Source organism: Arachis hypogaea, chromosome 12 (genome assembly GCF_003086295.3).
Source record: "Arachis hypogaea cultivar Tifrunner chromosome 12, arahy.Tifrunner.gnm2.J5K5, whole genome shotgun sequence".
NCBI classification, from domain to species: domain Eukaryota; kingdom Viridiplantae; phylum Streptophyta; class Magnoliopsida; order Fabales; family Fabaceae; genus Arachis; species Arachis hypogaea.
The window spans coordinates 50,912,285-50,938,785 of NC_092047.1; the positions used below are offsets into that span (position 1 = coordinate 50,912,285).

The 26,501-nt window shown below is 36.5% G+C and overlaps 1 protein-coding gene across 6 annotated transcripts; it reads right to left on the reverse strand.

Annotated features, from left to right (window-relative positions):
- Positions 1-17,819: 17,819 nt before the first annotated feature.
- LOC112727380 (urease accessory protein D) lies at positions 17,820-25,891 on the reverse strand. 6 transcript variants are annotated; one of them, XM_025777104.3, is made up of 9 exons: positions 25,648-25,870; positions 25,078-25,213; positions 24,569-24,634; positions 24,386-24,460; positions 24,166-24,210; positions 23,659-23,892; positions 22,105-22,187; positions 21,817-21,982; positions 17,820-18,144 (listed from the first exon to the last, which is right to left on the reverse strand). In XM_025777104.3, the coding sequence occupies exons 2-9, from the start codon at positions 25,201-25,203 to the stop codon at positions 18,031-18,033; spliced, it is 909 nt and encodes a 302-aa protein (XP_025632889.1). In that variant the 5' UTR covers positions 25,204-25,213; positions 25,648-25,870; the 3' UTR covers positions 17,820-18,030. The 6 variants fall into 6 exon arrangements, with proteins under 6 accessions (XP_025632889.1, XP_025632888.1, XP_072065365.1 ...); XM_025777103.3 differs by having other exon boundaries at positions 25,406-25,853; XM_072209264.1 differs by having other exon boundaries at positions 24,386-24,432; positions 25,648-25,846.
- Between the last annotated feature and the right edge of the window lie 610 nt (positions 25,892-26,501).

Here is a 26,501-nt window from a genome sequence, read left to right on the forward strand (position 1 = left end):
CGGCAATCGGTGGTCTCTCATCCTGGGGCTTCCAAGGCACCTTAGCTCGAGTAGCCATCTGAGTGATCAAATAAGGAAAAGCCAAGGTGCCTCTGACATGAACTCTAGACATATACTTCCTGATGAGTCTTGGAAGGTATAGGTCCTTCCCTTCCATGACACACCAAATAAGGTGGCTCATAGCAACTGACACCTCTGACTCATGAGTGCTAGGCATGACATAATTGCTCAGTATCTGTTGCCACAGCCTAGCCTCATCATTTAGATAATCAACCTTGATATCCCGTGGAGTTTCCTTCGACTTTCCCATAGCCTACGGAACATCAAGATCAATGGCTATAGTATGTCGGACGGCATCCCAATCAAAGCTCATAAATCGAATAGCTTCCTCGGCCTTCTGAAAACCATCTGTATCATCTGTTTTAAGCCAGAAGTGGAGGATATCCTGTATTGACTCCTCTGTGACTAAGATCTGCTTACCCCTAAGCTGCACTGCATCAAGGGTCATCCTATAATAGTTGGAATAGAACTCACGGACCCATCATGCGTTCACATCCGCCAGATCTCTATCCAGAAATACCCAACCTCTGTTCAATCTAGGGGCGGCAATATGTACCCTACCCGCAGGTACCCAACCCGACCCCACCCGATCGGGTAGGGTTGCCAACCCGATCCGCAGCGGGTAGGATAGGGTGCGGGTAGGGTTTTCGTGCGGGTCGGGTAAGGTGCGGGTTGAGCTTCAACCCTACCCGACCAACCCGCACCCTATATATGTATATGTTATATACTTATATAAAAATATATTTTAAGTAGATGTTAAACTAAAGACTTCTCACTAAATACAAAAGATCTTTAGTCATTAAAAGAAGATCATTAATTGATAATTTAATAAACTTTTTTTTACATGAAAGTTAGTTCTATTTTAAATTATCATCAAGTTATATAATAACGTTGCATTTTTTTTGTAACCCGCGGGTAGGGTCGGGTACCCGTAGGTTAAGAGCGGGTAGGGTTAGGGTTGAGATATTCTCAACCCGCGGGTAGGGTTAGGGTTGACTCCAAACCCTACCCTACCCTACCCATTGCCACCCCTAGTTCAATCTGATGTTCAGTGTACTTCCTCAAATCGGTTGATATTTTGAGTTTTCTTTCCAAGTAGAGGTTCCGTTTTTCCACAAATATTGGAAACCGGAGTTCACAGTAAAGGTTAGCAAATTTGACTGAGTCGTTAGCAGGCACAAGTTGATAAGCTTTTTCTTGATCAGAAAATTTCTTTTCACACCAAAATTCATCCAATAAAATAATGGATGACTGGCCTCTCTTCCTTTTACTGGAGCTGGCCTTAGCCTTGTCTTTCCCTTTCCTATCGACATCCTAAAAAATAGAATTCCTGGGGTACAGATTATCAAATCAAAATAGAGAAACAAAAAGGCAAAAAATATGTAAGCAAAACAAACAGAAGATAGGCAACAGAGGAGCTAAAGCTAAAACATGAAGTGAGTCAGAAAGAGATAAATCCTTGGAATGAAAGAGAGGTAGGATTCAAAGAAATCAATTAGAAATCACAATCCAAGAATCTATACAATGAAATTTAGAATGCTTGTTTGTTAAGAACAACAAGTATCATGCCTCGAAAGAAATTAAAAGAGTTAGTTTTAAAATGGTGAAAACTAAAAAGAAAAGTGAGAAAGTCAATTTAGTTAAAAGTTAGAGAAGTGGGTTAAAATTAGTGACATGGTAATATAGTTCCTAACTAAAAGAAGTTCAAAAGGTTTAAGAACAAGCAAGCTCACATCCATGCATACAATGCAAGTCATTGAAGATGAATCATGTAATGAAAGAAGCACAAAAAGAATTGAAATCATCAACAATACATTTCAAATAGAAAGGGAACCAAAAGGTACGGAAATGCTAACCCATCACCCCATGAATTAGCTTTGGTTTAAACCAAATAGCAGCAAAATAACTCATATGAATCCAAAATAAATCAAACAGGTACAAGAAATAGGAAATCCATATGATTCGGGCAACATTAAGCAAAATAAAACAACTCAAATCAGCATAGCAGCAGTCAAACAGCTTATATGAATCCAAAACAACTCAACCATAAGCTTAATATGAGGATTCATGGAAACTGAGACAAATAACTAAATTGAGTAACACTTTCAATCAGCAGTAGCATACAAAAAGTAGAGACAACTTCAATTCATACATTAAAGCAAGAACAAAGCAACAACAAAATTGTCTCGCTATAACACAGTGACGAAATTGCTCATATCAAATAACAGACCTCAACAAGAACAAAGAAACAATGAATAGCAAGGCAGCAGCATCAAGCAAACTAATGTAGCACAAGGGCAAATCAACCAGCAACACCAAAAACCAATTGCAGATAGAAAATTAGTCATTCCAAACAGTAGCAGTAATCAAGAAAAACCTAAGTCAATTATCCAGTTCAGATTCTCAAACAACCTAAGCAACTAACATGAATTTCTAACTAGCTGAATTAAGCAAAATTAAGCAATACTAACCAAATTATTTAAACAGAGTAAAACAAGCGCAGAAAGAGAAAACAGGGGAAGCTGGAAGGGTTCGGAAGCAGAAACAGAAATGCAAACTGGAGGGGGGAAAAGAGAGAGCAATTTTATGTTTCTATGTCCTTTTTATGTTCATCTTAATTGCTATTGTTGATTTCTTGCTTGTGGTAATCATGGGTTTCACTAATTCTTACATTTTGTGATGTTTACTTTTATTGCACACTAGGTGTTTGATAGAATGTTTCCTTTAGTTTTTGAGTAGTTCTCTTTACTATTGGCCAAGGCTAAGGGAATTGAGTGACCTTGAGTCATTGGGTCTCATTGAATTGGTGATTTGAGAACCCTTGGTGATCAATTTGATATCCATTGACACTAACCCACTACTAATCTAATTAGTAGATAGGTTGGGACTTATGGGTTGATGTGATCAAGCCTATTTGACCTACTTCAAGCCTAGGAGTAGATATTACGTACTTAAGGCTTTTGAAAGTAGACTTAATAGGTTGGCCTCTCATAATTATCAATGTATAGTTTGTAGACAAGGATGGTGATCTGAATTACCTATGTCTAGCCAAGAGTTCGCTCCTTTATTTTATTAGTTCTTATCATTTATTTTCTTGCCATTTATTTTCTTGTAAATTGAAAATCAAACCCCCTTACATCCTCATAGCCAATAATTGAGCATTTCATTGCAATTCCTTGTGAGACGACCTGGAGTTCAAATACTTCGGTTAATTCTTATTTGGGGTTTGTTACTTGTGACAACCAAATTTTTGATTGGGAGGATTGTTTGTTGGTGTAGAACTATACTTGCAACGAGAATTCATTCAATTGAGGAAATTTTATACCGACACGACAATTTTCACACATCAATGGTCACCGAACCCGTTCCCTCAAGAAATAACTTTCTCCTTCTTGCTGTGAACTACCGGTGTCTCATCTCCTTGCTCCCATGGTACCTCAGCCTGGTGAGCTAACTGTGTGATCAAACATGGGAATGGCAGGTTACCTCTGATGTGGACCCGACCCAAATACCTCCTGATGAGTCTCGAAAGGTAGAGTTCTTTCCGCTCCAAGACACACCATATCAATGCAATCATGTCGGCCAGAACCTCAGTCGCATGAGTGCTAGGCATGTGATGCCAGGGCATCATGACTTGTTTTTCTATGCTTTTTCACCTTTAATTTTCACTAATCATGATTAATTATTGAGTATTTTTGTGCTTAAATCATAGATTACTTTCATCTCTTTGAGTTGATCTATTTTGCAAAAATTAGTGGAAAAAGGAAGTAAAAAGCACAAAACAAGCATAAAAGAAGAAAGGAGTTTAAAAGGGAAGCAAAAAAAGCAGAGAAAGCAACGTTGGTGGCCAAAGTTGGCTCACCAACGTTGCCTCAAACATTGAGGAAGAGGGCAATGCAACGTTGGTGGCCAAAGTTGGCTCACCAACATTGCTTGCAACGTTGTGAAAAATGGGTGCAAACGTTGGAAGAAACATTGGTAAACCAACGTTACCCCCAGCGTTTGCGATAAAAATCTCAGTTGGAAAATTTGATGCAACGCACACGCGTGACCAAGCCAACGTTGATGTGCTAACGTTGCCTTAAACGTTGCTCACCAACGCCTGCGACAAAATTCTTGGAAAATTTGGTTGTGACGCGTACGCATCGATGACGCATACGTGTAAAAGAGGAATTTTAGCCAGTCTCACACACGCGTGAGCGAAGCAAACGCGCAAAATGCAGATTGATGCGTACGCGTACGCGTGACCAGACGAACATTGGTGCAAAAACGTTGAGTCAAACGTTGCTGGCAACGCCCAGAAATCCTTTTTTCAAGCAACTTTTGACTCAACATTTTCATGCAAACTTTGGTCACCAACTTCAATGCAATTAGGCACCCATGCAAAGAATGCACTCTCAAGCAAGCAAGCCCACAATTGTCAACCAATCAAGTCCGCAAGAATCATCTAGAATAGTTAATTTGATTGTAATTTACTTTCAATTTTATTCCAATTTGTAATTTAGGAAAGCCTATATAAAGGCCTTAATTTCATTGAAAGAGGGGGGACATTCAAGAGGAAGGGTCTTCGGACTCCCTTATCCATACTTCTCTTCTCCTCCATTTCTTTCTTACTTTGTAAATAATTTTAGTTATGAATTACTAACTCTTTCCATTGGAAAAGAGAGCTCTATTGTTATTCAATGGATCATTTGTAATTTTCATTCTTCTTCTTCTTTCTTTTCTCTTGATTTTGCTTGAAAGCTTTCGATCTCCATCCAATTGAACAATTGTCTCGAAAGAGAAATTATTCATACTTGGATTTTCTTGGAACCTTAAAAGAGAAATGAGGAAATCATGCTAGAAATGCTTTCTCATGTTGGACTGGGTTGGGGGTTGGATGGATATAGTGACATGTAATCCTACCAATACTTTGATCTAGAAAAACATGTGGTATAATCAGTGATCGTACTTCATCTCTTCCCATGAGCAATCAGATCAAGACGTTGGGAAATTGTTCAAGCTTAGAGAGATTGGATTGCCAAGACATTGGGATCCAATCACCTAAGATTGCCAAGAAGATCAATGAATGCATTTATTGAGGAAGAGATGAAAATGAACTTGATTCAGAGAATGTAATATCTCTTGATCCCAATGCTTATTTTATCTTTTATTTACTTTATGGTTATTTACACTTTCTGCACTTTACATTTCCAACACTTTACATTCTTGTCATTTTACTTTTCTACACTTTATTGCTTCCTTTACTTTCATGCAATTTACATTTCCTGTTGCTCATCATTATCACTCCAATATGAACCATCTAACTAGGATAATCAATTAACCATTGATTGCTTAATCCGTTAATCTCTGTGGGATTCGACCTTACTCTATTGTGAGTTATTACTTGATGACAATTCGGTATACTTGCCGAGGAAAATTTGTAGCGATACAGATTTTCGTGCATCAGCATGACATAAGTACTCAGGATCTGCTGCCACACCTTAGCCTCATGCGTCAGATACTCAAACTTGATGCCTTTGGGACCTTGTTTAGAATGACCATACTCCAAAGGAACATCAGAACTAATAGGAACAACCTGGCGCACTGTGTCCCAATCAAAATTCATAAAATGCATCACTTCCTCGACCTTATCGAAGTCATCTTTATCACCGATCTTTGGCAGGAAATGGAGGATCTCCTCAATAGCTTCCTCTGTCACCAGAATCTATCTATCTCTGAGGTGAACTGCATCAAGGGTCACTCGGTAATAATTACTGTAAAAATTCCGGACACAAGATTCGTTCACTCGCACCAAGTCTCTATCCAGAAATACCCAACCATGTTCCTCAATTTGATGCTCAGTAAACTTCTTCATATCAGAGGGTACAACTAATTTCTTCTCCATAATGAGTTTTCGCTGCAGAAATTATAGAAATCTGAGCTCATAGTACAGATTGGCAAACTTAACTGAGTTGGAGGAAGGCGTAGCTTGGTCAGCCTTCTCCTTCTCATTAAGCCGCTACTCAAATAAAGCCACATTCGCTGACTCAGGGGATGGTTGTAATCTCTTCCTCTTACTGGAGGTGGCATTAGCTTTACCTTTTCCTCTGTCAGACATCCTAAAAAATAGAATTCACAGGATACGGAATATCAATTAAAAGCAGAAGAATGAAAAGCAAACAGCATATAATCAATTAGACAGAAGATAAGAAACAGAAGAGGTAGAACTAAAACGTGAAGTGAGTATATAAAATGTAATTTCTTGGGATGGAAGGAAAACAGCATTCAAAAATCAATAAGAAATCACATTCCAAGAAATGAAACACAATAAGATTTAGAATGCTTGTCCGTTAAGAAATAAAAATTGTTATGCCTTAAAAGAATTTAAAAGGGGTTAATTGGAAAAAAGGGAAAATTAAAAAGAAAAGTTAGAAAGTTAGTTAAACCAAGAGTTAGAAAAGAAAGTTAAAAGTTAGTGGCATAACAGTTAATGATCTTAACTAAGATAATTTCAAAAATTTCAAGAGACAAGCACACTCACATTCATGAAATGCAATGCAAGTCATTGATGATGAAATATGTAATGCACATAAGCATAAAAGAGAAACGAAAGTCATCATCAATGTGTTTGATCACTTAAGTGCAAAAATTGGTGTGGAAGAATTAAACATATACTTATGTAACCCAAAGTGAATTGAAACTAAGATTTTTGTTGAAAACGGTTACAAAAGTAAAAATGGACCAATAATTATAACTTGAAAGAACCTCAATCAAAAAGGAACAAGATTAGGCCAAATTGAAGATTTGTGAAAACAACTTCGATGGTTAAGCAAAAATAAAATTGAAATATGACCATGAAGGAGAAAAAATTTTGACCTAACTTGAAAATTTAAGAACCTAAAAGAGGTTCAAATGCAATTGGCCAACAAAGGTCTATTTGACACAAAAATCCGTCAAATAGCTCCTTCTTGCCATCAATCAAGTAATTCAAATAAAGGGAAGCAAAGAAGAGGCAGAATGCTAGCCGACCAATTCATGAATTGAGTTTGGTAATAACCAAATAGGACCAAAGTGAAAATGTACTAATAAACCACTATTTTATGGTTTATCTTGTGCTCAATTGAGTGGTTTTTATCAGGTCTTTGCACACTTATTCATACAATTTGCATGATTTCACAATTCCTTCCCAATTTTGTTCTATGATTGAAAACTTGCTTCCTAAGCCTTTAGATTATGTATTTTGATTCCCTTTTATACCATTCGATGTCGTGATTTGTGCGTTAAGTATTTTCAGGCTGTATAGGGCAGGAATGACTTAAAGGATGGAGAGGAAGCTTGCAAAAATAAAAGGAACACAAGAAATAAAGGAGATGACCAGCGAGGATCGATGCGCACGCATGGCTCACACGTGCGCGTGACTTGAAGCTTTGCACAGCGACGCGTGCGTGTACCTGACGCGTACGCGTGACTGACGCGTACGCGTGACATGCGCCACGTGCAGAAAACGTAGAAGACGCTGGCGGCGATTTTGGGCTGAGTTTGGACCCAGTTTTTGGCCCAGAAATGCAGACTAGAGCCAGGGGACAAGCAGAGACTCAACACACATTCACTTTTACACAGTTTTTAGTTTTAGTTTTGAATCTTGGAGAGAGAACACCACTTCCTCTAGGTTTTCTTCACATTCATAGTTTTAGGATTTTATGCTTTTGATTTGGATATTGAGAAGAGTTACTACCTCCGTTGAAGTTTCCGTCATTCTAGTTTGTTTTCTTATTTCCTTACTCTTTTAATCACCCATTAACCCTGTTCAGATATTACATATGGATATCTTCAATTTTGGAATTTATTAATGCAAAGAACTATTTTTGTCTTTAATTAATTTTCTGTTATTATTTTATTTGAATTTTCATGTTTTCTTTTCTTCCCCTTTTATCGTTTATGAAAATGGCATTCATGTTAATGGAGTAAACTCCCAACTTGACTTGGGAGTTGATTAAAAGGAGACTCTTGAGTTGGAATACTCAAGTGTCAATTTTAATTGGAAGTTGTTGGCTAACTCTCCATTCACTAACGCTAATCCTTCCATGGGAGAGGATTAGGACTTGTGAATTAGAGTTAGCTCAATTACTTGACTTTTCCTTATTCGGTAAAGGTTAACTAAGTAAAAACAACAACCTCTTGCTATTACACTTGGGAAAATTCAACAAGGATAGAACTTCCAATTAATCTTCTCCCGGTTAAGGCTTTTTATTTTGATTATATAAATTCTCTTGCTAATTTTCATTGCTTTAATTTACAATCATTTATTTTTCTGTTCTCCAACTCTTAAAATTTCTCGGAAAATTCCTGACCAATAAATTGCACTCTATTGTCAACTCGTTGGGAGATGACCTGGGAATTCTACTCCCAGTAATTTAGTCTAAATTTGTGACAACCCTTTTTAAATTGATAAGCGGAATTTTCGTCGGTTAAGAACTGTACTCGCAATGCTATTTCCATTATAAATTCTCAATCGGCAATTTTTCGCCCGTCAATTTTCGGCGCCGTTGCCGGAGAGTTGCAATAGCGTGCTAAATTATTGGTTGGTGTAAATATTTTTAGTTTTACATATTTGCATATTTTATTTTATTGTATTACCATGAGTTGTATGTTACTTTCATTGAATGACGCGTTCACTACCTGATCCGAGCTTAGCCGCGTTTGATCCCAAAATTGAAAGAACTATTTCACGTATTAGGCGAGCTCGGTGTCGGTTAGCCTCTGAGGGTGGTAAAGTGGTTACTACCAACTCACCAGTCTTATCTGAGAGCAAATATAAAGCGCCATTTGAGGAAGAAACAAGCTCCTCTTCTACTGATTCTGTTGATTTACGTGCAGGTAATATGGCGGAGCCCAGAAGGATTACTCTCCAGGAAGCAGAAGCTCCAGACTTTACACTGCAACCATATCAAGCGCATCATCCAAATCTGTCTGCAGATTTTGAACTGAAGACCGCGCTAATCAACCTAATACCCAAGTTTCATGGCTTACCTGCTCAAGAGCCTATCAAGCACCTGAGAGATTTTCAGACAGCCTGCTCAACTGCTAGGCGTCATGGTGCAGATGAAACTACTATTTGTCTATATGCCTTCCCGTTTTCTCTTGAGGGAAAGGAAAGGGAGTGGTTCTACACACAACCTGAAGAAGTTGTTATTAATTGGGATCTGCTCAGAAGGGAATTCCTGGACAAATACTTCCCAGCTGAAGTTACAGACAGACTGAGGAAAGAAATTTCCTGCATTATTCAAGGTGAATCAGAGACTCCTTATGAATATTGGAAACGCTTCAGGAATATCCTAGACTCATGTTCCCACCACAAGATTGACCAGTAGGTGTTGATTAGCTACTTCACACAAGGCATAAAGGGAAAGGGAATAAAAAGAGGGTTGGCTGGCGGTGGTTCGGGGTCGCCGAAATTGAGAGGTGGTGTGTGGTGTTGTTAACAGGTTGATGGGGGTGGTTATGGAGGTAGGAGGGAAAGAGACGTTGGAGGGAAGAAGAGAGAAGGGCTATGCGAATGAGCCAGGGCACTCGCGCACTATAAAAAAATACTCATTCAACCACACTTTTTTTAAGCTACATTTGAAAAGCGTTGCCTATTCTATTCTAGGAATAGGCTACGCTTTTTCGCATGGTGCCCTTTTATAAGAGAATAAGAAACACTATTGAGGCATCACTTCAAAAGTGTCTCCTTAGATATTTTAAATATCACTTATAAAGTGTAGCCGTATCGAAATATCTATGAGTACACTTTTCTTACCAAAGAGTGCGCTTTTAAAGAGTAACCTATTTGTTATATTTTTTGATGCGCTTTAAAAACGTCTCCTAATGTATCTACGGCTAAATACAAACACTTAGTGAAATTTTTTTCACCTTTTCACCAAATCTGGAACGGCATCCTATCCCCCAATCCCTAATCTAATGAACCCCCTTTGTCTCTCTTCTCTGTTCTCTCTCGCCACTCTCTTTTCTGTTCTCTGTCACTCTCTCACCTCGTCTCGTCGCCCTCACCTCTCGTCTACGGTCTCAAGTTCACTTCTCTCTCGGTCTTGCACTCACTGTCTCAGACTCAAGTTCGTCGTTGCGGTTTGTGTCGTCACCATCTCGCACTCAGTCGCCGCCTTCACTGCGCTCACCTCGGGTGGTGGTGGTCTTCGTCTTCTTGTTTCGGCCAGTAGTTCAGTTGGTCAGCTTTCTTCACCATCGATCCCAAGTGAGTTTCCTTCGGCCCTGTTCTTTCAATGTCAATTTCGATGTATCTTAGGGTTTCATAGTGAAATTAGAATTTTATGGTGGTGGTGGAATTTTAGAATTTTAGCTACTAGATATGCCACTAGGAATTGGAGATTTTAGATTCAGAACGATCCACCTGAATCGCATTTTCCTGTAGGATCAACGGCGAGCAATAGGCTTTCATTTTCTCTTGGTGTCATTTAATCGGAAAAGAGGAGAAACTATTTGTAAGTGTAGCTTCTGCTAAATGCATCCATTCATTCATTCATCTTCATCTTTTTCATTCCTATTACTTAATGCATAGTGACTGAACCAAAAAGGAAAAATGAATGTTGCTCTGTGTGCCTCCGTGCTTTAAATGTAATTCCTGCACCTAAGCCAAATTTTAACCTGTTTTTATTACATTTTTCTTAATATGCTTTGTTGTAAGATCATAAAACTAAGAATTTTTCGAAACTGACTCTAATGGAGACGAGAATATTATCAGCTTGTACCAATGCAGGCTAACTGTGACTGTTCTGCAACATTGCAACTAATTTTACTATTTTCATTTTATTTAACAAAGGTCTAAAAATAATAACAAAAACTGTTTCTTCTGTTTTGTTTATTATATATACTAGTTATAGGTTACTTATATGGTACTTATGTATGTTTGGAGAAAAAGTATCATAGTTGGAAGGTGGTTCATATTGGTGAGAGTCTTGAGGTGGTGTATAAGAAAATGGTGGTTCTTGGGAGTATTGGTGTTGGAATGGTGGTGGCTCTAGGTATAGTTCACATGGTGGTTAGTATGGTGGATATGGGTTAGGATCATATGGAGGTGTTTGGTGGTATGAGACTTGTGAGTGAGGTTGACAACAATATTGAGGGATTGGTTCATAATTATGTACATTATGGGGTAGATTGTAGCCATGAGAGATTGGAGGAAGTTATTACCATGAAGGTTGACCATAAACATGTGTCTCCTCCCTAATTTGATATCCATTCCCACAGTGTGATTCTTCATTGAAGTTTTCATTCCCTACAACATAATTATAACCAAACTCATAGCCAAAGTGGTGAGAATTCATAGTGACAAGAGAAAATAAAAATAAAAATAAAAACAAATACTAATAAGAACTAATAAAAACTAACTCCTAAAGCAAGCAAAAACTAACAAAGTAGCATATTCACAATATCAACATATATACAATAGCCAATAACATAACACCATTGCAATTCCGCGGCAACGGCGCCAAAAACTTGAAAGAGGTATTTTCGTCGGTTGAGAATTTCACAAAATAATTCCGTTGATAGTATAGTTCCCAACCAACAAATAATACTCAATCAAAGTTTTAATATTGGTTGTCACAAGTACAAACCCCAATAAAATAACCGAGAGTATTCAAACCTCGGGTCGTCTCACAAGGAATTGCAATGAAGTAATCAATTATTGGCTATGAAGGAACAAGAGGAGTTTGATTTGGTGATATGTCAAGAAAAGTAAATAACAAGAAAGTAAATGACAATTAACTAATAAAGGAAAGGAAAAGAACTCTTGGCTAAGACATGGGAATTGAAATCACCATCCTTGTCTATAAACCATGTATTGACAATTGTGAGGGACCAACCCATCAAGTCTACTTTTATGCTTGAAGTACGTCAAAAGTCTACTTCAACGCTTGAAGTACGTCAAATAGGCTTGATCAACATCAACCCATAAGTCCCAACCTAGCTACTAATTGACTTAGTAGTAGGCTAGTGTTAATGGGTATCAAATTGACCACAAAGGATTCTCAAATCACCAATTCAATGAGACCCAATGACTCAAGATCACCCAATTCCCTTAGCCTAAGCCAAGAGTAAAGAAAACTACTCAATAACTAGAGAAAATATTTTAACAAACACCTAGAGTGCAATAAAGTAAACATCATAAATTGTAAGAATTAATGAAAACCATAACTAACACAAACAAGAAATCAACAATAGTAACTAAGATAAACATAAAAAGACATGAAAACATAAAATTACATAAAAAGAAAATTAAAATCCAAAAAGAGTGTATGAATATAAAAGCAACAAAATAAAGGAAATGACAAGTAAAACTAGAAGAGCAAAGATGCCATAACAAGAAATTAAAAGGGAAAACTAAATCAAAACAAGAATTAAAACTTGGATCTAAGAAACATTAACCTAAGTTACCCTAAATTCTAGAGAGAAGAGTCTCTCTAGAATTATAACCTACAACATGATGAAAAACTATACTATGACTACTTTCCCCCTATTCCCTTGCAATCATTAGGTTCAAAAGCATTAGAAATAAGTTGGATTTGGGCCTCCTTGAGCTCAGAAATCACCCCCAGCGTATTGCCCTTAAGTTGGTCACGTGCTGCTTGTCACGTATACGCATGGGTCACGCGTACACGTCGCATTGCAAAATTCCTTTCTACGCGTACGCGTGGGTGACGCGTGCACGTCGTTGGCAGATCTCCTTCTCACGCGTACACGTGGGTGACGCGTTTGTGTGGCCTTAAGTTCAGCAAATCCTTATTTCTTCATGAATTCTCTATTTTTCCATGCTTTTTCTTCACTCCTTAACCCAATCTTTGCCTTCTAATCCTGAGATCACTTAACAAACATATCAAGGCATCGAATGGAATTAAAGTGAATTAAAATTAGCAATTTAAAGGCCTAAAAAACATGTTTTTACTCTTAAGCACAAATTAGGAGAAATTCACAAAACCATGCTATTTCATTGAATAAATGTGAGAAAAGTTGATAAAATTTCCTAAATTCAACACAAGATAAACCACAAAATTGGAGTTTATCAAGCCTCCCCCTTTTTTTGACAAACAAAAAATAGATTTTAAAATTCTCCCTACACTATATGCAACTCCAAACCAACCAAAAATTAAATCTAAAAGAAATCTTTGAGTTTTTTTTATTTTTTTCAAATACTATACTAAGCAACTCAAACAAAACTTGCAATTCAAACAAAATGCGATACAAAACAACTAACCTACAACCTAAGGTATCAATTTAATCAGAGAAACTAGCAACCAAAGCAATATATACAAGTGTAAAAAGAAAAAAAATTACCTAACAATGGCAACTCAATTCATTCACTTATTATATTTACAAGAGAAATAGAAAGAGTTTACCATGGTGGGGTGTCTCCCACCTAGCACTTTTATTTAAAGTCCTTAAGTTGGACCATTGATGGGGTCCTTGCTATGGTGGCTTATGCTTGAATTCTTTCTTGAATCCCCACCAATGCTTGCATATCCAGTGTCCATCGGGATCCCAAATTAGGCGCACAAGGCCTTCAAATAAGCTTAAGCAAGTGACAAGGCCACAAATTTGTTGATTGTTGAAGTGGATTCCGGGGTCCCAAACATTATTTTTGCACCCATCTTCTTGTTGACTACCATAGTTCAATCCGGGTGACAAGACTTGTGAATTCTCCTTTAAGCACCAAGCTATCCTCCTAGACCTATTAAATTTAGTAGCACATCAATCCTTGCTCCTAAACCTTGAGCTTCTAACTATAATAAACCGCGAATCATGATGTCAACCACTAATCGTCTCTCTTTTGCTCTTAATTTCACACAAAGTTCTAAGTTGACAGTCCGTTTCAAGCAAATCATATTCAAGTGGGATTACAAAGCTTAGAGATAAAAAATTTACCCACTTGAATGAAAGAATGGATGGTTGCTTAGTGAGGGAGGCTTCCAATGGCATTGTAATTTTCACTCCCTTGTGCTCTTCTTTGACTACATCCACCTCTTGACAAGCATCTTCCATGTCCACTTCTTGACAAGGTTCTTCACATTCAATCACTTCCTCACTAACCTCTTCTAACTCTTCTCCATTCTTTGTGTCACAACTTGGAGGTAATGTGGAACTTATCTCAACATCAACCTCAATTTTAATGGAAGAAGACTCCTCAAATACAAAGGGACCATGTGTTGGTGCGGAATCATCATCAAGATAAATATTTGTTGCTTGCCCAACTTCTTCCAATTCTTCATCATTCACCATATGCTTTGGAGGTTGCGCACCTTCCTTAACATTGCTTTCAAGCTCAATAGAAGAAGGGTCAACAGGATCATCGAGGTGATTTGTTAGTGTGGACAAGAACTCATCAATGATTGAATCCAATTCTTGATCAACCTCTCCTAATTCTTCAACCACTCCTTCCGTCTCAATTATCTCAACTTTCTCCTCTTGTTACAATTCTTGCTTCAACACTTCTTCTTCACCTTGAAGCTCCAAGTCCTTCTCCTCCCTATACTCTTTGGTTGATCCTCCACATTCGTCAATGGGAGTATCTTGATTGAATGAGCTTAGGTGGGAGGCCATACGGTTAACGACTTCAGTCATGGTAGCCACTATGATTTCTATCTTCTTTAGCTCCTTTTGCTCTTCTTCTTGCTTTTGGAGATAAGAGCAAATATCCTTTTGTATGGAGAACTTCATCCAATGAAGGAGGTGGTAAAAGAGAGGGTTCATTATTTGGGAGAAAGAGTTCATAATTGGAAGGTGGTTCATCTTGGTAAATGTATGGAGGTGATGTATATGGGATTGATGGTTCTTGAGAATGTCGATGTTGGAATGGTGGTGGCTCTAAATATGGCTCATATGGTTGTTGGTATGGTGGATATGAGTTAGGATCGTATGGAGGTGAATGGTGGTATGGGACTTGTGAGTAAGATTGTTTAGGGCTATGTTGAGGGAAGGGATTATATGCATATGGTAATTGTGGTTGACAACCACAATGAGGTTCACCACATCCATTAAATTGGTATGCATTAGGAGTTGGATTATACCCATAAAAAACTGTAGGAGGTTATTGCCAAGAAGAGTATCCATATGCTTGAGGTTCCTCCCACCTTTGATTTCCAATTCCTTGGTGCAAACCTCCATTAAAACTTCCATTTCCTACAACATAGTTTGAACCAAACTCATAACTAAAGTGATGAGAATTCATAATGAAAGGGAAACAAAAACAAAAAGCACAAGAAACAAAGAGATAAAACTTAACTACTAGCTCAAACAAGCAAACCAACAAAAGAGAAAACTATTCACAATATTCACATATGAACAATAACCAATAACAAGCACACATTGCAATTTCCCGGCAATGGCGCCAAAAACTTGATATATGAGTTTTTGTCGGTCTAGAAATTTCCACAAAAATAATCACGTTGCAAGTATAGTCCAAACCGACAAACAAGTTTCTATCAAAGTTTAATTTGGTTGTCACAAGTTCAACCCAATAAAAATAACCGAGAGTATTACTCCTAGGTCGTTCTCCCTAGGAATTACAATCAAGTGCTCAATTATTGGTTATGAGTTTCACGGGGTTGGGTTGATGATAAGACAAGAAATTAAATGACAAGAAAAGTAAATCAAGCGACTAAAAATAACAATTACTAAAAAGAGGCATTCATGGCAAGGATTGAGAATCTAGGTTTTTTATCATAGCCATTAATAATCATAACACAATAATTATCAAGAACTAATCCTATTTCGTTATCTCTACATCGGAAGAAAGTCAAATAAGCCTAGTTAATCCCAATCCATAAGTAATGTCAATGAATACAAGACTAACTAATCACTCTAGATCGCCAATCTAAATTGGGTATTAATGACTCAAGAGCACCTAATTTCTCTTTCCAAGTCAAGAATGCTCAAAATCTACTCTAAAGCCCAACCAAACATTTTCTCAAACACTTGGAATACATAAAAAGAAAGCCTGGTAAAATTACAAGGAACAGTAAATTCTACAACTACCCAATGCAAGAAAATAACAACTCAAACAAGCATTAAAAGAGCATAAAATATGAAATTGCATTAAAAAAAATTGAAAGTACCAATAGTGTTCATAAAACTAAAAGTGACGTAAAAGAGAAATTAACAAATAAAACTAAGAGAATTAAAATGCTAGAACAAGTAAAAGTAAAAGAAACTATATCAAAACAAGAATCAAAACCTAAATCTAAGAGGAAAATCAACCTAAAAATCCTAATTCTAGAGAGAAGAGGGAGCTTCTCTCTCTAGAAAACTACCCTAAAACATGGTCCTAAGCTACCCTAATTGCTCCTCCCTTGTCCATTCTTGATTTCTGCCTCAAATACTTCAAAATTGAGTTGGATTTGGGCCTTAGCAAGCTCATAAATCGTCCCCAGCATGTTGCCTTTAATGAGGTCACGTGCCGCTTGTCACGCGTACGCGTCGCCTTGAATCTTCCAAATCCTTATTTTCCATGAATTCTCCATCTTGCATGCTTTTCTCTGTACTCCTTTGATCCATTCTTTACCTCTTAACCCTGAAATCACTAACAAACATATCAAAGTATCGAGTAGAATCAAAGTGAATTAAATTTATCAATTTTAAAGCCTAAAAAAGCATGTTTTTTACCATTAAGCACAATTTAGGGAGAATTACAAGACCATGCTATTTTAGTGAATAAATGTGAGAAAAGTTTATAAAATTCTCTAAATTCAGCACAAGATAAACCCTAAAAATGGGATTTATCATTAAGCTGTGGACTTTATATGTGAATAATTGTGTGGGAACGCCCGTGTATATGGAATAGCTTCCAGGAGAAAGAGACACATGCTTCAGTTGGAGAATCAGTGCCTGCAAGAATTTGGAACCTTGCAGAGATTATGCCGCTGGAATGCCTTATCTTACTTGCGAGTCGGATTGCATCGGGTGCGGGTCGAAACCAACAAATGAGCTCATTACATGCGTTAAGAATAGACATGCATCATATTGTTTGCACATTCGCATTTGGTTATATTTGCTTGTATTACTTCTCTGTGATTGTGCTTCTCTGTGATTGTGCTGTTGACTTCTGTGTATTGGTTTAGATCTCTTGTGCTATTAGTTTACGGATGTATGGTGGTGAAATGTTGTGGTTGAGAAATGATTGTGACTGAAAAATGGTTAATATGACTAATTTTGTAATAAAAATTTTTTTTGAATTTAGAAATTTAAAAAAAAGTAATTAATTATCTAAAGTAAAACTAAAAGTATTTTCACGAATATAATAAAAAGTTTTATTGAGTAAAATTAGTTATTTGCAGTTTATATTCATTACTTTTACGGCATTCCTATTCCCTACTAAGAACGTGTGGTTTGTTTTCACTCCAAAATTTTCCACCCTTTCAGTGACACAAGTTCAAAGACTCAATACGAAACTGCAGACAATCAATTTAGAGATCTTTGATATGTGATTTTAATTAATAAAAACAAAATTTTTAGTTACTTTCTATAAAGTTGAAACGCAATATCGAACTAAAAACTCAATATTAAATATTAAATAAGAAAAATAGGTTAGTAACGCCTTACTTTTAATACGATCATGACATACTAGATGTTGGGTCATTACATCCTCAACAAGTGTTCTTTTTTCTTTTTTTTTGTTTTAAAATATTGTTTATTTCCAAAATAAAACTAAGGGTAAAATTGTCAGTTTAAATTGTGTATTTGACATGTTCTACATAACCAAACACAAATTTACACACCACAGTAATGTTATGTCATTGTCCACTATTTTCAAACACTATACACAAGCACATGTATGTTATGTCTTGTCTAATATCTTTGTCTTAATGCCCGTTTTAATGGATGTACAAACCAAACGGAGCCTAAAGGAAAATTCATAACAAGATATAACTCACGTTTAGTTTGGAAATTGAAACCGTTAACTTCAGAAAACAAATCACCTTAGTGGTAAGGTGGCACCCCAAGCAATGACTCCAAGGGAGCTAACTGCTCTTGGAGAAACTTATAAACCGATTCAGTTGTCATTGCAGCAACTCGAACAACAAGAATAGTTTTCTGCGCAAAAAATGAGGTTGAAAATGAAACAAATTATATAACCTAATTTATATAAATTATAACACAAAAAACCTAATTATTCTAAATCCTAAAACAAATTAAATGGTCAAACTTCATGTGTGGTCACAATGTACAATATTACTATTACCAAGTCGGCTCACAAGTCACTGAGTCAAAACATAATAAAGCTCAAGCTCAGTTTTCTTAAAAACAACAAGCTGAGATGTTCAGCTAATGCTTAGCTCATAAGCCCATGAACTCAGCTTATTGAACTGTTGATGACTTGAACTCGAGTTACCTCAACCACCCACTCAACTCACTTCTAATAGAGAAAACAGCAACTGCAAAAGCATGCCTGACTATGCTTGAAAGGGAATTAGTTTCCTTCTCCAATAATAATGGGAGGAATACCCTTTAGAGGGAAAAAAATAACAAAACAAATAAAAAAAATAAAAACATACAAAAATTAGACAATTGTAAATTGTAATATATAGAGTGTGCCAGAAATCAAGGACGGTAACGTATCAACTTGTGCAGCCAAAAATACACTTGCAGCTACCAAAAATATAGTCAAACTGACTAGTGTTTGAGAAGAAACTTTTGTCGGTTACTGAACGCTGAAGTGAGTAATACACAATAATACACTGTAAATCCTTGAAAAAATAACCATCCAAGAGGGAAAGGAAATATAAGAAAGTGTAAATGAAAACTTCTGCATTAATAGGTAATATTAAATACACAAAGATGTTAACTAGTGGAGGATTGAGACTGGTGCACAGTTACAGAAGAGCTCTTTGGAAAAACAAGGCCAAGGACCTGATGGTTCGACACCTAGACATTTTCAGGGTTATTAAGAGATATCATCTATTACCCTCCAAACAAACTATCAGAATTGGCTGAACCTAACTTATCCCAAAAGCTAGCTTAAGAGGTGATAGATGCCCCATCTTTAAAAATTCTCTAAAGATCATATCATTAACTGATGTGGAACTTGTAATACAAACATACCCCAAGTAGTAACCTGTCAGCCATTTTGCTAGTCTTCAAAAATAAAATAAAATAAATCACATTACATGTCGTTTGTTTGGCCTGAATTAGATAATAGAGAAAATTTAATTCAGAAAACTGAAATCCGCAGTACTCTAATTATAGCCAAACAAATTTTGGATGCACTTAAAAAACAGGCTAATCTACTTAAATATATATAAAAATACATATAAAGGGCTTTGAGAATGCTTACGAAGTATAAGTTGGGGATTTTATGATAAGGGTTTTCGAGGGGGAAAAAGACCTGAATCTAAGTGAAGAAGCTGCACGGCAAGAACTGTGATTATTAATGATGAGAAAAGAGCATGGTTTTGTGGGGAAAAAGGCAGTAAGAAATCTCCATTTTCGTTTAATTTTGTTGTGAAACTCCTAAAGTGACCTTCTAGGCACTAAGATTACAATCTATCTTTTGTAATTTGTGGATGACACAATTTTCTTAGAAAATGATGTGGAAAACTTAACCACCCTCTCTTGGGTTCAAGCTTTTGGGAAGACATCAACATGTCTAAAAGTGATAAAGCTTTTGTCATTTTGTACCACATGATCTACCAATAATATAATTTAGTAACAAACCTACCAAAATTATCCACAGAAGATAAAAATAATCACAAAAGATAGAAACCAAAACTACATAACAATGTAGGCAATTTTATGACTTAATTATCATTTCCAATTTTGTAATATCCGAGTGCTAATTCTAACCATGAAAGATGTAAACAACTGATGCCCATAAAAAATTGGATTAATTTGACAAAACTATCCAAAATACTACCTACTATGGTTAGTTTTGTCAAACTATCTCAATCTTTTATAGGTACAAGCAACAACAACAACAAAGTCTTGTCCCACTAGGTGGGATCGGCTACATAAATCAAACGACGCCATTGAGCTCTATCATGTATCATGTCAATAGAAAGACCGTTTACATGTAGATCTCGTTTGACCACCTCATGGATAGTCTTCTTAGGTCTTCCTCTACCTTTCGCCCATTGTCCATCTTCCATCTCATCCATCCTCCTGACTGGGTGTTCTGTCGGTCTTCTTCTCACATGTCCGAACCATCTGAGACGCGATTCTACCATTTTTTCCACAATAGATGCTACTCCAACTCTCTCTCTTATATCTTCATTCCTTATTCTATCCAATCGCGTATCATCACTTATCCATCTCAACATCTTTATCTCTGCCACACTTAGCTTATGTTCGTGCTCCCCTTTCGCCGCCCAACACTCTGTACCATAAAGCATAACCAGTCTGATAGCAGTGTGTTAGGGACTTGGGTATTATGGGTGCTCAAAGTCCCATATCGAGTAGTATGGGATGCTTGATGTTGTATATAAAGAGAGTGGTTCTTCCCCCTTAACAGCTAGCTTTTAAGGTGTGGTTTCCCACTTTCCTTAGATACTTAACAATGGTATCAGAGCGTGGTTGTTGGCACCATGGAAAGGGCTACCTATAGGCTGGATTAAGGTGAATACCGAATACTGATAGACCGTAGCAAAGTGGCTATCGTTGGGTCAGTGTCGATAGAGTGAAGCCGCCGTGGACGTTGGCTCTTAGGGCCGGTGTATTGTTAGGGACTTGGGTATTATGGGTGCTCAAAGTCCCACATCGAGTAGTATGGGATGCTTGATGTTGTATATAAGGAGAGTGGTTATTCCCCCTTAACAGCTAGCTTTTAAGGTGTGGTTTCCCACTTTTCTTAGATACCTAACATAGTGCGATAGAATTTACCTTTAAGTTTTAAAGGCACCTTTTTGTCATATATAAAACCAGACGCACTCCGCTATTTTGACCAACCTACTTGGATCCTATGATAAGTTGAGATCTTTTATAGGTAAGTTGAGATAATTCGATAAAATTACCCATTTTCGGGCTATTTTGGGTAGTTTGTTGAACTAGCCCAACCTTTGATGGGTAGCAAGTTAGTTTACACCTTTGATGGTTAAAATTGTTTGCAATCAAATCCTTCATGCTTAGAAATGGTAGTTTACTGGATTTTATATTTTATGGATATTTTTAGTTGTTTGTAACGATTCAGCAGTATAGTTGTTACTCTATTTACTTTCTGGGTTCTAATGCTAAATCCATAATTAATGATGGGAAGCACAGTTATAATAGAGAAAGAATGATTATTACTTGTAAAGATTGGATTGGGCCGAGATCATGAAGTTAGCTTTTATTGTTTTTCTTCCCCCTAGTTTCTATCCATTTGTAAAAGCTTTCAAGCCAAATATGCCCAAATTGGTTCTACACATACCCTACGCCTAAACAAATGTTAAATTAGATGCTATATACCCTAACATGACATTCTATTTATACCATATCATCAAGCATTATATCAAATACCAGTGCCAATAATACAAGCCAACGTCCCTAAGAACAACAAAACTGACATTCTATCATTTTAAGCAGTTAAAAACACAGAACGCATCTCTTTTAAATCCATTTTCTAACATTTTTTATCTTCATCCCTATAGAACTTCCTTTGAATTGACTACAAACTGTGAGCATGATCATAGTTAGATATCAGATTTAAACAAACTCATGTCAAAGTACACTTAAAACATTGAATCATATTTGTGTATTACAAGCATTATATTCATTAAATAATTCATAATTTACCTTAGTCCCAAAGACACTGCAAGAAGTCATCAAGCTTGGCTTGGAAATGAAATAACCAGCCTCATTTCTTTTGTGACTCAAGGCACCTGAAGGATGCTGCAATTGCTCAGACATAATTCCTTTTACCTTATCTTGCACCAGATTCTGCACAAACTGCAACTTTGGCCTGATAAACACATGCATGTAGTACACAAATTCATAATTTTGATTTTCTTTTATTTTGAAAAAAAAAAATGAAAGAAGGAGCGGATAAGCATGTCCATCAATAAGTCAAGAAAATTCATTCACCCCAGTAGTAGAATCATTGCAATCACTTGGTAGTCCTGCACAAGTTCATGTATGCAGCCAATTTTTTCTTTCTCTAATGACATCTGTATATCAAACAAACCATTTTAGTAGTGGGATGTAAGTATATAAGTCACAAAACTGGAAGATGACACAATTTTTTCCCAAATTTCTCAAAACTATATCTAAAATAGCATAGAAAGAATTTGTCATGTCCCAGGTTCCTCTGCATCCGCACTGCCAACCCAAATTGACGAATTCTTTCTGGTAACGCACCACAGTATCCATCTGTTTCCCATTAAATGCTCTTTTCCTCTGCTGATACTCCCTTGTATAGTCTTTGAACAAATTGCAAACAATTGCAGTTGATTTTGGATCTAGTTGGTGGCAATATTTCCACCATGGGTGTGCCCTATTGTTCGACACTGAAGGTTGAGTTTGTGGCACTTGGTTTGATATTGAAGTAGTAACGGGACTAGAGCATAAGCAAGAGAGAAGGAAATAAAAAATGAAGTGAAAGGAGAAGGGAAGCAAGAGATGGAAGTAAACAGGCAAAGGAGCCAAGAGAAGGAAGGAAAAAAATTAAGAGAACAGGCGAAAGATCTTTGGTACAGAACAGAGTGTGTTTCTTGTGTGTTGTTTAGTTTTTTTGGTGCTGTGAAGTATCTGAAGAATGAAAGATTATCTTAAACTTTATATATGAACAAATTAGGGTCGTCCTAGAATCCCAAAATGACAAAAAAAAACCCAAAAAAGGCACGCACATAACACTTGCAGCACAATTCTTCATTTTTCTCACAACTGAGGTTCTACGATTTCTGCGACAGAACGCGCCGCCAGGACCCGTCGTGGAACTCCTTGGACGCAAGCAAAAACCGTGACGCTACGCCTTCCCTAATGCCAAAATTGAAAAATCCGCTATGATATTGCATTATAGCGCCACAAGTCCACCATTTGACAAACATTGCTTCGAATACCAACATCCAAAACTTAGTAAGTTTTAAACAGGACCTTTTTCCCATAAAGAGGGAGGTACTAAAATCATTAAACTATGCATAAAAAATGATTGTATACCAAACGTGTTTAACAGTCGGGATAAATTATTTCCCTGTATTTTATGAACATAAAACAAAATAAATTATTGCCATCTGATAATTATGTTTCATTCAAATAGTTTAAGTGCTTGCATCAGAAGAAATTATTGCCATCAGAATTTGTTTATTAACGGGTACTGGGTTTAGCCCCCATCAAACCCGACAACAACAGTAGGGAAATGGGGCAAGGGGAAGATGTGACGCATGCAGTGCAACAAGTTAGACTTGCATAAGATTAGGAAAGCTATTTAAGTTGCATTATTATTATTGGGAATACCAATGAATTTCCAAAAGCCATACTCGGATAAAAGATAAAGTTTGCTACAGAGAGATCCCGTCGAAATATTGAAAGCTAAGACTTAAAAATAATTTTAACAGATTATACACCTAACAAAATCAAGCGATCAAGAAACACAATTTGTATTTGTAATAACCTTATCAAGGACAAGAAAATGTATGTTACCGTATCGAGAAACAATGGTTCACCACCCTCCAAGAATATATTATTGATGCTTCTATAAAGATCAAAATCCCATTTTTCTCCACTTTCATGTCGCCCACTGGTTATCCAATCAACAATGACCAGATTTGAGTTTGAAGACACATTAAATACTTGCTTCTGGTAGTATCTTGCAGTGGAGAAACATGTTACAGGATCTGGAATGATGGCTAAAAGTGCATTGCTTCCAACTCTTGCCTACTATATTGAACAAAATCTTAGAAGTGTGTTTCACAATAACATAAAAAGTAATAGTAGTAAAAATATGCTAAAACAAATTAAAAATGTAATCCATTATATCAGACCAAACCTCTGTATCAATAACATGACCATAAATATTGATTGACATCAAATATTGTAAAGTGAAACGCAATCATTATTAATCATTTCTTCTATTTCTATCTTATAAAATGACAACTCCCTAATAAATGCCAAGCATAGCTGCTAAACAGAAACACGCAATGCTGCTACCTCCAATATTTGTTTAGAGCACTTAGATCCCACTGATTTGTAGACCTAAACAAAGACAAAATATCTTTAGTTCTTAGCACTTAGGATAAACCAATTTAAAGAACAGTCAATCACTCCTACTAATCAAAGAGATAAACGGTCCAACTCATGAACATCTGAACGAGAAGCTACAATTAGCCAAAATAATGAAAATAGACAACAATGTAAAAAATGAGATCACCTTAGTGGAACCTTGCGTGGTTAACACCATTGTACAACAATCTCCCACTGAAAATTTGCATAAAATTTGATCACCCTACACCACAAACCCAAAGTCCAAATTTGTTGCAAAAGAAACAAGCATCTAACCAAAGTAGTTAAGAAATAGTACAACAAGCGACCAAACAAAATGGAAGGATCTTACCGATACAATTCCACCTCCATAATTGAGGGCATAAACCCATACAGCATCAGTTCTGGAAGAACCCACCTAGGCAAACCATGAAAAAATATTTTTGACAAATTAAGATTTTTGTCATGGTAACAATCACTACATAAAAGTCGGATTTAGAGAGGGAAAAAAAATAAAAATAAACGATTCCAGTATGTTTTTAGTTCTTCCAGAACTTTTGCTTTGATTTTAATCTATCTTTTCTCTTTTCCTATAACTGGGGATTTAGTCCCCATCACTTGTATTCGGAGTCAACTAATAATACAAATTTCAAATATTTCTATTGTTTATCTGCATGCTCTGAAGTAATTACAAGAATCAAACTCAAATTAAAGAAGAGAAGAGAATAGAAGGACCAAAATCATAGCAAAAGATTTAAACAGACTAGGGTCAAACTGACCTATATTTATATGGATTAAAAACATAAGAAAGAAAAAAAATTTAAAATCAACTTTAAAAGAAGATTAAAGAATTGTCAAAACCTTTTTGGGTATAATGAACTTGACGGGATATCTTGAGAAGCAGTGTACCACTGATGATCTGCCGCCGACCTTTTCAACTACAATTGAACCCATTTCCATTTCTTTGTCCTCCTGTTCGTTTCCCATTCTTCCTCTACTGTAATGTTAAGTATGAGTAATTAGACAATAAAAATGGGAGAAAAATGCCCTGCATTCAAAGTTCAAAGAATAGAAACCCAAAGATCAAAACCGATAGAAACCCTTAAAAGTACACAGAGGAAACACCCAAAGCATAAATGTTTGCTATAAATGTAGTGCAGGAACGAAAAACGTACTGCATTGTTCTTACACTTTTTCTATGTATTTAGTTTATGCAGCAAATTATAGAAGATATTAATCTCTTCTTTTCTTCCTTAAAGCTGTGTTTTTCAGTTAATCCATTTCAGAGGCCATTGACTAGGTTTGAGTCACCGAAACTGGGTTAGGGTCATAAAATTAACTCAGATTATCAACAATCAACAACAATCACAAAATTAACTCGTAAACATTATCTGAGATTATCAACAATCAACAACATTCATAAAAATTAACTCTGAAAAAAAAAAAAACTGAAGAAGCACTGGAGCAGCAAGCAGTGAGCGGGGAGCCGAGGAGTGCTTGCTGGAGAGATGGCGAGGGAGGAAGGTGAGGGACGGCGAGGTGAGCAGAGACCAGAGACCCGAGAGCAGCAAGCAGTGAGGGGACACGCGAGGTGATCGACGGCCAGGTGAGAAATGGGAGCCACGTGAGCTTGGTGTACTAGGAAATCGAACAGTCAAATGAGTATATTTAAACGGGACCCGCTACTGAATCGGTCGAATGACAGATTCAAATTATCGTTGTTTGTAATTAAACTAGTTTAAATAAATAATTAACAAAACTATTTAAATTGTTAATATAAATTTTTAAAATTCAAAATTAATAATTTAATATTAGTAAAGTAAAAAAATCCATTAAAATTTACTTTCAATACAATTATTAGTCAATTAATTTTGTTCCAAAATTACTCGTATAACTGTATTTAAATTCTATAACTATTGATCCGTACCTTATAGCTTAGACCGACGTTATACCTCAAATAGGCTAAGTCAAAATTCATTTGCGCCGAGTAAGAGAGATCCGCGCCATATCTCGACTCCCATCCTAGGAATCTCGGGATCTCAAGGAAAAACGCACTCGCTCAAGCATAAATAAGATACTGCGAGTGACCTACACATACAACGAATACAAACACACGACATAGCTCAAAAAGTCGCTATTATAATTAATTCTTGATCATGGATTGACTTAAGCATTGGAGTTCTTTTTGCAGGTTCTCCATATTGCTCGGACGAGGAAGGAACTTGCGGTGCAGCATACAGGAGAAGGACGTTATCAGCAATCTTCCAGTTTTAAAATGAAATCAC

What these genes read in the sequence shown, in the direction of transcription:
- LOC112727380 (XM_025777104.3), bottom strand. Translation starts at nt 25,203, where the DNA reads ATGGGAAACGAACAGGAGGACAAAGAAATGGAAATGGGTTCAATTGTA. An exon ending in AGTTCATTATACCCAAAAAG is followed by an intron (nt 24,635 to 25,077) that starts GTTTTGACAATT and finishes TGGTTTGCCTAG; the next exon opens with GTGGGTTCTTCCAGAACTGA. An exon ending in GCTCTAAACAAATATTGGAG is followed by an intron (nt 23,893 to 24,165) that starts GTAGCAGCATTG and finishes TCAATATAGTAG; the next exon opens with GCAAGAGTTGGAAGCAATGC.